Here is a 14,125-nt window from a genome sequence, read left to right as displayed (position 1 = left end):
TAACACAGGCCAAACACACAGGCCTGAGGATGATGGATATTCCTTTATCTTTTAGTGCACAGTGTGTATTCTGTAGGCTTGGCGTTTGACAAGTAACCACAGTTTCTTAATTTGCAGGATTTGCCAAAAATTTTGCATGAGAACTAGTTTTGAATGAAAATTAAGCCAAAAGATAATTTATATTGTAAGAAGTGACTTATGATAGAATCAACTTGGTATTATTATCAGTTAATATTGCCCTTTTACATCTTGTACCTTGTGCCACCACTTTGTAATACTCTGTGTGTAATACACTGACTGTAACAAGAAGAAGTGTGGGAATTAAATTAAATGACACAGCTCTGTCCATTTATTAGCTGACGTAATGCATCATGATTGCATGCCCTTCATTCGTATGTGAGCATAGTACCTCATAATGAGCCAGAAGTCCAACTTCAGTACTTAAACACAGTTACAAGTAATGTCAATTCTGTAGGCTGGAGCCAATAATTGGTGTCACTTATTAACAGTGTTATTTAACCTTATATGTATTTAATAATCTTTACAGGGCTAAGCAGGCTCTCTATATTATTTTGCATACTTTAGGGACATTTATAAACAGGCTCATGCTTCCGGAGTGTGTGTGTGGTGAAATATACTAAGTTAGGGATTTGTATAGAAGTAAGCAGGCAAGTTAATTCAATACGGTTCAAGCTGGGATATGGAAGCTGAAGGATCAAAAGTTAGATCTTTCTTATTTACAATGCGGCATAATTAGGTGCTTACATCTTGTGCAAATTTGTCCAGGTTTTCATGTTATCTGAATGTTTAAAGCTTTTTTCATGTATCATAAAAATATAATATAAATGCTATTAAATAACTTGCTTTATTATGCAGCTCACATATTAATGTGGATGTGAATAACCACAAAATCCTCCAAAAACGAGAGCAGCAAAGCCATCCAACCTCCAAGAAACCAAACCAAAAAATCAAGCATCAAGCATCCTTCCATGACTTCAAGGAACCATTACCTGGTAGGTCAAGCAAAGAATTGAGAGCAAACCTGAGACAGTTGATAAAGTCCATAGTGCTTGTTTACAATAGCAAGGTGCAGTACTTATAGCAAATACTTAGAAGTAAGCCAACTGACACACTAGTAATGACTCCCCTAGACCCTGAATAAACAATATAGCAATACAAGTAGTAGTCAGTCTCACATGAAACATTTATTTGGTGCACAAAACAATCAAAGATTTATCCCAGAATTCAAAAGAATTAAATACCAATAGGACAGAGGTATACCAGTGCTTCATAGTCCCTTACCTCCTCCCTCCTAACATTTCCTGTCATTGTACGCTTCATCAGAGGAGGTTCTCTTAAAATGAGCTCTCATTACAGCTATTACTTGTTTATGCTATTTAAGTAGGATATGAGGTGTATATCTATCTGTGAAAAATGCACCATTTGAGTTTTGATGGACCTATAGCTGAAACACATCGTCCGTCTGTATACTCTCTGTCTGTATACTCTCTGTCTGTCTGTCTGTATAATGTATTAGAGTTGTCATTAAAAAAATGACCAACACAAAGCAACCTGTAGAGAGCAGGGAATGCACTGAAGCCATCATTTTTGGATTCAACCAAATACCAATTTCACCAGAAGAGATAAGTCCAAATCTGAACTCTTAGATCAAATAAAGTAGTAAAAGAACAGATCAGACAATGTTCTGCCCCTGACCACAATCGTACGACAGTTATGTCCGACAAAAGCTGGTGACAGTCTCCCATTGATATCGTCAGATCGGCAATACATGCAGAGATATTATCGGTAGCCGACAGAAATTTTCTAACCAATCGTCTGAACGATCGATTGTCATGGCACAAAAAATGTCGGAATACTCCACACACGGCCCGGAAAATGTATGAAACGGAGATTCGTATGATCAAATCTTTGCGTCTATGGCCAGCTTTAGCCTAATCTAAAACAAACAATTACTGTGTTCAGTTGTCCAGAGCTATAAAGTCATGTCATATAAAGGGTTTGGATTTAGTTTGACAGAACAGTGTTTGTTTTGCAAGTGGAGGTATTTGTAAATTCTAGATTCAATTTAGTGTAGATACATTGCCAAGAGGGGGGGAGTTATTTTTTAAAAAAAGAACAGAATTAATTATATTTGGAAACTTTCTTATTTCCACGTGGTTAATTTTATATAAGCTTAATTTTTCTAAAAGTTGCCCATTTAATTTGTTAAAATGACAGACCTCTAAGTATTTGTTGAACAGATGAATCTTGTAATAAAAAGGTAGCAAACTAGCTGCAGATCATGCTGCAATCCTGCATTCTTCCCTGCAACTCCAGACCAGTTCATGTCAGTATATTTTAATATATTATTGTCCTTTCCTGCACAATGTCATTTAGTGGAAAAGTTACAGTCAATAAAAGCTTTGTGTTGGTGCAATAGTTCCCACTGCTGGACATGACTACAATTACAATAGCTTCTTTGTAATTAGTAGGAACTAAATAAACCTTTATTATTTGCTTGCCTTGAAAAACGGTGTCCTGCTGATTTGTCCTCAGAGTGCTTCTCACATTAAGCCCGTTAAATTAACGGGCGCTAGAGGTCCGTGAGGCACATGCGCAGTAGCGCAATCCCACGGACACAGGGACTGGACGCAGAGATACTTGGACTTTATTATATAGGATATATATATATATATATATATATATATATATATATATATATATATATATATATAAAGTCTTTTTGTTGGTCAATTTTGGGCATACAAGAAGGTAGAAGGACTCGCACACCATTTTCAGTGAATAAAACAGTGTTATTTTATTCTTAGATGTGTTTCCAACGTTTCGGCCCCCATTAGAGCCTTTATCAAGGAACGTTGGCAATGCATCTAACAATAAAATAACACTGTTTTATTCACTGAAAATGGTGTGCGAGTCCTTCTACCTTCTTGTATGCCCAAAATTGACCAACAAAAAGACTTTATATATATATATATATATATATATATATATATATATATATATATATATATACAACATTGAAGTATTTACCTTTTTCAAAGACAGATAAGAAGGTAAATGTATCAAATAATAGCAATGCAACATTTTACATTGGTATAGCAAAATAAAGATGAGCTTTGCAGGGGAAAAATTTTTACATTTTATTATATAAATGCTTCATTGTGTCATTGTGATAACATTTTCCAGCTACAGACGAACAGGAGGTACAAGAGGAGCAAGGCTTTGAGGCACCCAGGAAACACACAAAGGGATCCTCTTACATTATTAGTTCCCCACAACATAGTAACGGTAAGAAACAAGCCGCTATATGACAATGATCACAGGTACCTTCAATGTCAGTTACTGGTCATTAACTAATCTGTTTCTTAATAAATGACATAGTCACAGCTATCAAATGGGAAGTTTAGTCTTAAATGGTGACACAAAGGGCCAAATTTACTTAGGGTCGAATACCGAGGATAAATTAACTCTCGATATTCGACTATCGAAGTTAAATCCTTCGACTTTGAATATCGAAGTTGAAGGATTTACCACTATTCGTTCGATCGAACGATTGAAGGAATAATCATTCGATTGAATGATAAAATCCTTTGAATCGAATGATTCGAAGGATTTTAATCCATCGATCGAACGAAATTCCTTTGATCAGAAATTTGTTAGAAAGCCTATGGGGACCTTCCCCATAGGCTAACATTGATGTTCGGTAGGTTTTATTTGCCGAAGTAGGGGGTCGAAGTTTTTTTTAAAGAGACAGTACTTCGACTATCGAATGGTTGAATAGTCGAACTATTTTTAGTTTGAATCGTTCAATTCGAAGTCGTAGTCGAAGGTCGAAGTAGCCAAAAAAAAACTTCCAAAATTCGAAGTATTTTTTCTTCTATTCATTCACTCGAGCTAAGTAAATGTGCCCCTATAGTGTAGGAAAATGTGCCTTTAGTGATGCTGTCTTATAATTTGTCATAGGAGTCACTGAAATTGTGTATTAAAATAAAACATACTAGAGAGGTACATTTCCTGAAGAAAATGTGAGTGGTGCTTGCCGTGGCAAAACTCAGGCCCAAATCTGATTGGCTGTTGTTGCCCCGCCCCTTTTTTTCCTAATTGTGAACCACAGTCACTCAGTGACTAACATACCAAAGTTTGGGAATGCTGTCATTTAATGTGTAAAAATGGCAGCATTTCTATTTTTTTCTATTGAAAATCAATGAATGAAATTTGATTGGTTGTTGGTTGCTCCGCCCACTTTTTCTAAACTTGAAGTGGAAACCCCCAGCGACCACATTTGTGATATTCAAGGTCCCTGACATCAATACTGAGAGAATGGCAGCCTTCTTAATTTTTCCCATTAAAACCAATCAAAGAAATCTGATTGGTTGGTTTTGGCTCCACCCACTTTTCTTAATTTTAATCCCAGTCCCCCAGTGACCAACTGTGCCAACTTTGAGGAGGCTGCCATTAACCGTCTAAGAGCGGCAGCAGTTTAAAATTTTCCTATTTAATTGAATGGCTGAAATTTGATTGGCTGTTGTAGACTCCGTCCACTTTTTGTAAATTTTGGCTGCAGTCACCCAGTGACCCACGGTGCCAAGTTTGGGAGCTCTGGCTTTATTACTGTGAGAATTACAGCTGTTTACATTTTCTCATTGAAGTCAATAGGGAAAATCTGATTGGTTGTTTGCGGCTCCGCTCACTTTTTTGGGTCCCCAAAATAGGACAGAAAAGTCACAACACCCCATTCCCGAATAAGCTGAACGGTTTGACACCTCATTCATGGGTCTGCGACAAACTAATTATTCGATAAATTCCCCATTATAAGTCAATGGGGCAAATTTGGGGACCTCTCCTGCCCCGGGGGTAAAACTTATACCCTCGTGTGGGGTATCATCTGACACAGGTCGCAAACCTCTTCAAATGTGGTAAATTTAACGTTTCTACAAGATTCCCTCTCTGCGCTAGAATCCGTCAAAAGTTGGCCTCAATGTTAATCTATGGGACTTTTCGGGGTGGTTAATTGCCCCCGCAAGGGGCAATTAACCACCCACCCCTTAGAAAAGTCATACCACCCCATTCCCGATTAAGCCGCACGATTTGACACCTCATTCATGGGTCTAGGACAAACGGTGCGGGACTAGTTACGCGCCAAACTTTCATACGGAAGAAGAATAAAAATAAGTTTGCAAGACTAGAGAGGTACATTTCCTGAAGAAAATGTGAGTGGTGCTTGCCGTGGCAAAACTCAGGCCCCCCATATATGTTGGGTGTCTTGCCCAGTCGCCCCTGGTGCCTAGAGAGTACACAAAGTCGGTAGAATCCGGATTAAACCGGTGAAATTTAAAGCCAACCAAATTTTACCATTGAAATCAATCCAAACAAACTGGCTATTTTTGGCTCCGCCCACTTTTAAAAATTTGCAACCCAGTCACCAAATGGACCAAGTTTGAGCACTCTTACATTAACAGTGTAAGAATGACAGGAATTTAAATATTCCCATTGAATAGCGTTAGGTAAAATTTGATTGGCTGTCTTAAGCTCCGCCCATTTTTCTGAATTTTAACCCCAGTTACCTAGTCATGGTCAGTGCCAAGTTTGGGGCCTCCGGTTTTAAAACTGTGAGAACGGCGGTAATCAAAAATTTTACATTGAAGTCAATAGGTGAAAACGGATTGGCTGTTTATGGCTCCACCCACTTTTCCTAAATTTTGACCGCAGTCACCCAGTGAGTAATTGAGCCAAGTTTGGTACACCTAGCATTTAAACCGTGATAATAGCAGCAGTTTATCATTTTTCATTAAGGTCAAAGGCTGAAATCTGATTGGCTGTTGCCCCGCCCCTTTTTTTCCTAATTGTGAACCACAGTCACTCAGTGACTAACATACCAAAGTTTGGGAATGCTGTCATTTAATGTGTAAAAATGGCAGCATTTCTATTTTTTTCTATTGAATATCAATGAATGAAATTTGATTGGTTGTTGGTGGCTCCGCCCACTTTTTCTAAACTTGAAGTGGAAACCCCAGCGACCACATTTGTGATATTCAAGGTCCCTGACATCAATACTGAGAGAATGGCAGCCTTCTTAATTTTTCCCATTAAAACCAATCAAAGAAATCTGATTGGTTGGTTTTGGCTCCACCCACTTTTCTTAATTTTAATCCCAGTCCCCCAGTGACCAACTGTGCCAACTTTGAGGAGGCTGCCATTAACCGTCTAAGAGCGGCAGCAGTTTAAAATTTTCCTATTTAATTGAATGGCTGAAATTTGATTGGCTGTTGTAGACTCCGCCCACTTTTTGTAAATTTTGGCCGCAGTCACCCAGTGACCCACGGTGCCAAGTTTGGGAGCTCTGGCTTTATTACTGTGAGAATTACAGCTGTTTACATTTTCTCATTGAAGTCAATAGGGAAAATCTGATTGGTTGTTTGCGGCTCCGCTCACTTTTTTGGGTCCCCAAAATAGGACAGAAAAGTCGCAACACCCCATTCCCGAATAAGCTGAATGGTTTGACACCTCATTCATGGGTCTGCGACAAACTAATTATTCGATAAATTCCCCATTATAAGTCAATGGGGCAAATTTGGGGACCTCTCCTGCCCCGGGGGTAAAACTTATACCCTCGTGTGGGGTATCATCTGACACAGGTCGCAAACCTCTTCAAATGTGGTAAATTTAACGTTTCTACAAGATTCCCTCTCTGCGCTAGAATCCGTCAAAAGTTGGCCTCAATGTTAATCTATGGGACTTTTCGGGGTGGTTAATTGCCCCCGCAAGGGGCAATTAACCACCCACCCCTTAGAAAAGTCATACCACCCCATTCCCGATTAAGCCGCACGATTTGACACCTCATTCATGGGTCTAGGTCCAGTGATCCCCAACCAGTAGCTCACGAGCAACATGTTGCTCTCCAACCCCTTGGATGTTGCTCCCAGTGGCCTCAAAGCAGGAGCTTATTTTTGAATTCCTGGCTTGGAGGCAAGTTTTAGTTGCATAAAAACCAGGTGTGCTGCCAAACAGAGCCTTAATGTTGGTTGAAAATACACAAAGGGGCTACTAAATGGTCAATCACAGCCCTTATTTGGCACCCAGGAACATTTTTCATGCTAGTGTTGCTCCCCAACTCCTTTTACTTCTGAATGTTGCTCACAGGTTCTAAAGGTTGGGGATCCCTGGTCTAGGACAAACGGTGCGGGACTAGTTACGCGCCAAACTTTCATACGGAAGAAGAATAAAAATAAGTTTGCAAGATAACAGTAGTGATGCTTTGCTTCGCAAGCACCACTAATAATCACTGTAATAAAGTGAGACTATTAAAATCACAGAGGAGTTCCATGATGTGTATACAAATTTTCACCTACAATGACAACTTGCTAAAGTAAATACATATTTTAGATTTTGCATGGTTTTAAAGGCAGTAGGGGGTAGGTACCCCTTTGGGCATATTTGTGTATTTTCACCTTGTCTAATGTCACCAATCAGTTTTTCCAACCAAAAGTTGTCTGTCCCCAAAACGCAGGAGAATCAAAAATAACAATTACTTCTGTTTTTTTATGTAAAAGAAACGAGTTCTTGGGGAGTTCCAGCCAGAGAAAGAGAACCCACCAGTGGATCCCACCAGAAGCTGGACAGCAGTGGGGCCCTATATGAAACAGTATCTGCTCCAGACATCAGACAAACACTGGCAGAAAGAGCAGCTCAAGCCAGAGAAGCTCAAGGTAAAATTCATATGTAATATATATTATACTGTGATCTGATTGGAAAAAAGTTATAACTGTACTGCTGCTACCAATCAATTTGTTCAACCTGTATCACTCTGTTTCTGTTGGCCTGGCTGGCAAAGAAATACCTAAATATATATTAATAACTGTTCATGTATGCCTGGTCTCTTCATGAACATTTAGAGGCACATTTATCAAAGGTCGAATTTCAAATTCATGTGAATTTTTTTAAACTTTAATAAATTCGAATATACTAGAAATTCTATTGGGGGGTTATTTAATATAAAAATCTATATCTAAAACTCGAACGAATATTACCAACCCGAAAACTCGAATCAAATTCTACTAAACTCGAATCAAGTTTTTTCTCCGAACAGCTTCAAAATTGTCACTGGACCTCTCGCATTGACTTACACATGAACTCGGCAGGTTTTAGGTGGCGAATAGTCGAATTCAAATTTTTGATAATTCTCAAAATTTTAGTTAAAATTCAAATGAAGTTTGGATTATTCACAATTCAAATTTGAGAGTTTTGACCATAAAAAAAAAAATTGAAAATTCAAATTGAATTTTCAATTCGACCCTTAATAAATCTGCCCCAAATGTTGGCCTACATTTTTAGCAACCCAACAGACAAATAATCAGATAAAAACACAGAGTTTGTAACTGAAATACAGAGCTCAGTAGTGATGCTTCTCTGATACAAATGCTGGAGGGATCAATTACCATAGTAATGTATAAAATCTATGTAGTAACTATACCTTCTTAGAATCCCTTGCTACTTTGATTTATCTCTTTCCAATTTCTTGCTGTCTTGTTTTTCCCTCTGGACTTTCTGTCATTCTCTTCAGTTCTGTGTCTGGATCAGTAATGCACAGGTGTACCCAAGACTCACTTAAAGGAAAACTATACCCCCATCAATGTAGGTCTCTATAAAAAGATATTGCATAAAACAGCTCATATGTAAAATCCTGCTTCATGTAAATAAACCATTTTCATAATACTATACTTTTCTAGTAGTATGTGCCATTGGGTAATCATAAATAGAAAATTGCCATTTTAAAAAATAATGGCCCCCCCCTGGGATTGTAGGATTCACTGTACTCACAAACATACCAACAAACCATACATGTTAGGTCACATGAGCCAATTAACAGACAGAGTTGTGTCTTTTGTCTTCCACACTTCTTCCTGTTACAGTTAGAGCTGTAGTATTTCTGGTGATCTCTGAGGCAGCACACAGACCATCATGAAATGGTGGCTCAAGGCAAGAGATGTAAAAGGGCAATATCCACTTAAATATACAGTATATTCCAGTTTGGTAAGATTCTTTAATATGCCACTTAATATGATATGAACTATCTGTTGCTTAAGTGTTCATTTTGGGGGTATAGTTTTCCTTTAAGCGGCATGTTTGGTTTGGTCTGGTATGAGTAATGGCAGGTCAAGATCCCAGTACTTCTGACCATGCCACCTTAGCCCTTGCACCTGCATCTCAGCCTTTCTCCTGTTACTGTATTTCTTACCCTTTGTGAAACCACTTGTTAGGCCCCTCCCTCTCTGTGATATGACTGAGATGGATAAAATACACAGAGCTGGGCTTGGGTGACTGCTGGTCTTTTGATCTTAATCTTTTCCCTACTTCCGCACTCTCTTTCTGTCATTCCCATTCAGTTTCCTCCTTTCTTAAGGGTTTGTATGCTATTCCTGTATATCCTATATTTACAACTTTTTTATGACACCTTCAATTTATCTCCTCCTCCTCTTATCTGTGTATGTTTTTACCTACAAATACCTGGGAAATGTACACAAGAGTCTTGTTTTCCTTATAGAGATTCAGATGTCAAACTCAAATGTGTCTGGCCATGGAGAAAGTGCCAGAGGCACAAGTGGCTTCCTGAAGAATGATAAGAGGAATGTCTTTGGTGTTTCAGGTGTTGGTGAAAGAATGTGGGATGTAGAACAGGGCAAAAAGCAAGAGGTGAAAGAGGTAAGTGGGTATCTTAAAGGCCATGCTAATTTGTTAATAGCACCAAGGGTTTGGAAATAATCAGCATTCATGGTCAGAATTAAGTCTTATAATGGTGCAGCCTTGCAAGGCGAATATTTAATTAATGAAGGGCAGACAGGTCTCCAGATTTATAAACATAGCTAATAGTGTTTAGCACAATAGGCTTTTCCATTAAGCCGAGTATTAATTATAGGTAGGTAAGAAAACCTAATAGCACAGTAGTTCAAAAATGGGTAAAAGAAGCATCTCTTTAAAGGGATACTGTCATGGGAAAACATGTTTTTTTCAAAACGCATCAGTTAATAGTGCTACTCCAGCAGAATGCTGCACTGAAATCCATTTTTCAAAAGAGCAAACAGATTTATGTTATATTCAATTTGACTTGTGCTCTGATAAACTTCAGTCACTCTTTACTGCTGTACTGCAAGTTGGAGTGATATCACCCCACCCCTTTTCCCCCCAGCAGCCTAACAATAGAACAATGGGATGGTAATGAGATAGCTGCTCCCTAACACAAGATAACAGCTTCCTGGAAGATCTAAGAACAGCACCCAGTAGTAAAAGCCAAGTCCCACTGAGACTGATTCAATTACATTAAGTAGGAGAAATAACAGCCTGACAGAAAGTAGTTCCATCCTAAAGTGCAGGCACAAGTCACATGACTGGGGTAGCTGGGAAACTGACAATATGTCTAGCCCCATGTCAGATTTCAAAATTAAATATAAAAAAAATCTGTTTGCTTTTTTGATAAATGGATTTCAGTGCAGAATTCTGCTGCAGCAGCACTATTAACTGATGTGTTTTGGAAAAAACATGTTTTCCCATGATAGTATCCCTTTAAGCAGTGCTCTCTCTGCGAGGATCAAGGCCTAATGTGTTTTGGGAACTTGTGCCCTTAACCGTAAACATACTACATTATACGTTTTATGTATATTTATACCACCATAGAAAAATACCTGAAATATTACAACTTCAATTTTGGAATTCTAAGCTATATATAGTGCCTTTTGTAATGTTCTGCAAATAACACTGATTCTTTTACCCATGTGAACTTGCTGCTTGGTCTTGCACACTTGCATTCATGGAATTTGTATAACCATTGATTGGAGAGGCTTTATCCCTTTTGACTTCCGAAAAAATAGTGCATTTTCACCACAGCTGTATCAGAAGACAAAGAGGAGAGATGCTTTCATACTTTTGCTGATCATTGGAAAGCTTTATTATATTCCAATCAGCAGCATTTCAGCATAGTCAATATTTCTCCATGAATCTCCCAACACCAAGAAAATCAGAAAAGCTGCCCTACTATATTTCTTCTTGTCTGGTTACCTGATAACACCGATAACTAACGTTTATGCTTTTGTCTGTTTCCTAATCCTTTAGCCACCCATGTACATTAATTATGGCTGGAATATGGAGCCTGTGTATGTTGACTCTGAGCGTGCACAGCTAAAAGACCCGAAAGTGTGCCTGGTGACAGAGACTGTACCGTATAAAGATGAGCTGTAAGTGGAATGTGCATTTAGGCTTATATATAGTCGGTATATATGCAGTTCAGAGATTCTTCACGGTGACATCAGTAAAACTATCGAATTTTCTCCCAGGCTGTATTGGAAAATTGGGTAAAATATTTAAAGATCAATGTTAATGTCTTTTGTACAGAAAATAATATTTAGAGTTAAAATAATTTAGTTACTGTACAAATTGGGTTGTCAACCTGGGGCATTTCCTGACTTAGCTGTTTTAGCTTTCAACAAAAAGTGAGGGTTTTTTTTACCACTTGAATCAGCAATCCTAAACAGGGTTTGGCAAAGTCTTTATTACTGGTCACATCTGTGGCAACCCTGATCTATATAACCAATAAAGGAGGAGGAATTTGAAAAGTCCATGTGGATTATGTGGAAAGACCATAGCCTCTGACTGCAAAAGCATTACACTTCCAGATAGATAAATGACTAGGCCTTGATTTACATATGATTGGGTTATTCTGAAACCTTTAAGGAGAACTTAAGTTCAGCAAAGACGTACAGTACAAATTCTACATTTCAAGACATTTGCTTTTAGGATTTGGTTTTCCTTAAGAGGAGATTACTTTTTACTTACAAGAAGTCGGACAATACACTGTAGATAAGAGGAACTCTGAATCTTTTCAAAAACATTGTAAGCTGTATGCAACTACACCTTGCAACATGTCCATGCTAAAGAAATAAACCGTATTAGTATTAATTTAACTTTTTGTGACCATGTTGCAGGCACACGTATCAGTTTAACTACGGCCACCGACAGTATTACCAGGCTCATAAGGATCATAATGAAGCTTTCATGGAGAAACTCGCAGACAAGTAAGGCTATGAGCTATCCATTTGCCTTTATTAATCTTGCACAACAGACTTATTTCGGATTTATTGGGTTTTATATTGTTTTACCTTTCCACTGGATCTATTTCTGTAGTTAAGTTTATTTCTTTTCTACATTGGCTTTCAATGCTGAGTGCAACACCAGTTAAAAGAATCTCCCCCACCCATACAGCATCATTTGTACTGTTGGGCACCTGTGTACTTGAAATTCCAGGGCCTATTATGAATCACAGTCTGGACCACCTGCAATTAAATGTTTCATAAAGATTTCATAAAGAGGCTCATGCCTAATTAATTTTCATTATCGCATAAAAACTGTTGCTAATTGGACCCTAGCAACCATAGTAATTGGAAACTGAAGATTTGTAAAATAAGAAAGTTAGCAAAATATATTAAATAAAAGAACAATAGGAAAAGAACAAATGGAAAGCAGTTCTATTGTAATGTGCTGGCTCTTTCTGAAAGCACAGGATCAGGCACAATTACATCAGATGGCTGGCTACACACCAATATTACAACTAAAACAAAATACATGTATTGGTTCAAGAACAAAATTTGAAATAATAGAATTCATTATTTGCATTATATACAGTGTAATTTAGTAACAAGACCTATACCATAAAAATCATGGCAGAATCCCTTTAATGAATGATTTCACTGATCTCGCCATTGACCTGTAGTTTCTGATCCGTAATGTGAAACATATCGATTGGAGACAAACAATTCATCAGGATCTAACTGCTAAATTTCTGTTTAGGTCAGAGAAACTGATTCTGCGATGCTGGCGAGAGATATTTGGGCTTCTTCGGATCTTGGCCAGTCTGGTTACCATCTTTCTTATTGAACTACTCAGCTTCCTGGGAAAATACATCTTTCAGGTAAATAAATCAGGAGGTTGGTTTCATGGCATAGAGACTATGGAAAGCCTAGCAAAAGGAGTGGCGGCATACATTAATTAATGTAAAAAAAAAAAAAAAAAGATGGTAAGGCGATAATATTTGTATAAAGAAAGCCTGACAAGTTTTCATTTTAAACATATATTTCAATATTGGGTAGCAAAGTTATGCTTAATAATACCCCAGTACTGAGGTTATGCAGAGAAGACCAATTGGACAAACTGGCAGTCAGGAAATCCTTTAAAGCACAGCATCTGTCACCTTGTGCTAGATATATTATTATTATTTCATATTTGAAAGGTAATTCTCATAATACTACCAGAATGCAGCAGTTAGAAAATGACATGCTAGGTATGGTCCTACTTACTCCTGATAGAGTCACAAGGTGGCAGAGTAGTAAGAGAGTAGTAAGAGAGCCTGAAGTGTCCTCCCTATAGGCATGGGGCAATCCGTGAGAATGGTTTTATGCGTGACTTAGCTCCTGTAGTGAACAGTGTTGAACATAGATTGTCCTGAGTTGAACATAAGAACCAGGAGAGGGGTTACCATGGGGTATTGTGAGCAGATATATATATAGGAGCAGAGGAATGAGGGGCTTTGAATTGAAGGATAAGAGTTTTTTTACTTTACAAAGTGATAACAAGACACCCTGGGAAACTAGATGTATGGAGATCTTGATTGTAATGTTAAATGGAGGGTGGGGGCTGGGTTTAGGTGGTATTATGAGTAGTTCAGTCATGAACATAATCAGGTTCAGGTGGCAAGCAGCCTTCCCGTATACATTATTTAACTTTAGCCTGAATAGCTGGCATATATATCATATAGGTATCATACTCTGTGGATGGCGTGGTTTGCCTTTTCTGAAAATACAGCCACCATGTAAAATATTGGATACTGAGGTATAAAGTTTCTCAGGGCCAGTTTGCCGTGTGTTTGATACCACCATGTATAAATAAGTTTGTCCTCTTTCATTCAACTACAGTGGAACCTTGATTTTACATCTTCAGGTTTTAGGGTTTTCTGGAATTGACACCGAGGTCCCCTAGGAAACGTAAAAGCAGGGTTCTGCTGTATATGAAGGAAAAAATCTGTGAAATGAAAATTGCTCCATGGTAAATTATTATACAGTTA

The 14,125-nt window shown here is 38.1% G+C and overlaps 1 protein-coding gene across 5 annotated transcripts in view; it reads left to right on the top strand.

Moving 5' to 3' along the window:
- LOC108711247 overlaps positions 1-14,125 on the top strand; it is a 40,602-nt gene that overhangs the window by 13,714 nt on the left and 12,763 nt on the right. For 4 of the 5 annotated variants that reach the window (XR_005966318.1, XM_018252804.2, XM_041586613.1 and 1 more), the window contains exons 4-10: positions 877-1,013; positions 3,208-3,309; positions 7,572-7,727; positions 9,563-9,720; positions 11,125-11,246; positions 11,994-12,083; positions 12,856-12,976. Coding sequence is in view for 4 of the 5 variants with exons in the window: in XM_018252804.2 (XP_018108293.1) it covers positions 877-1,013; positions 3,208-3,309; positions 7,572-7,727; positions 9,563-9,720; positions 11,125-11,246; positions 11,994-12,083; positions 12,856-12,976 (886 nt within the window). In the remaining variant the exon portion in view is untranslated. The remainder of the gene's footprint in view (positions 1-876; positions 1,014-3,207; positions 3,310-7,571; positions 7,728-9,562; positions 9,721-11,124; positions 11,247-11,993; positions 12,084-12,855; positions 12,977-14,125) is intronic. The other variant, XM_018252802.2, reaches the window with a different exon arrangement.

This window comes from Xenopus laevis, chromosome 3L (genome assembly GCF_017654675.1).
Source record: "Xenopus laevis strain J_2021 chromosome 3L, Xenopus_laevis_v10.1, whole genome shotgun sequence".
NCBI lineage: Eukaryota > Metazoa > Chordata > Amphibia > Anura > Pipidae > Xenopus > Xenopus laevis.
Note: the sequence above shows the minus strand (reverse complement) of the source record. Positions and strands in the feature narration are given on the sequence as shown.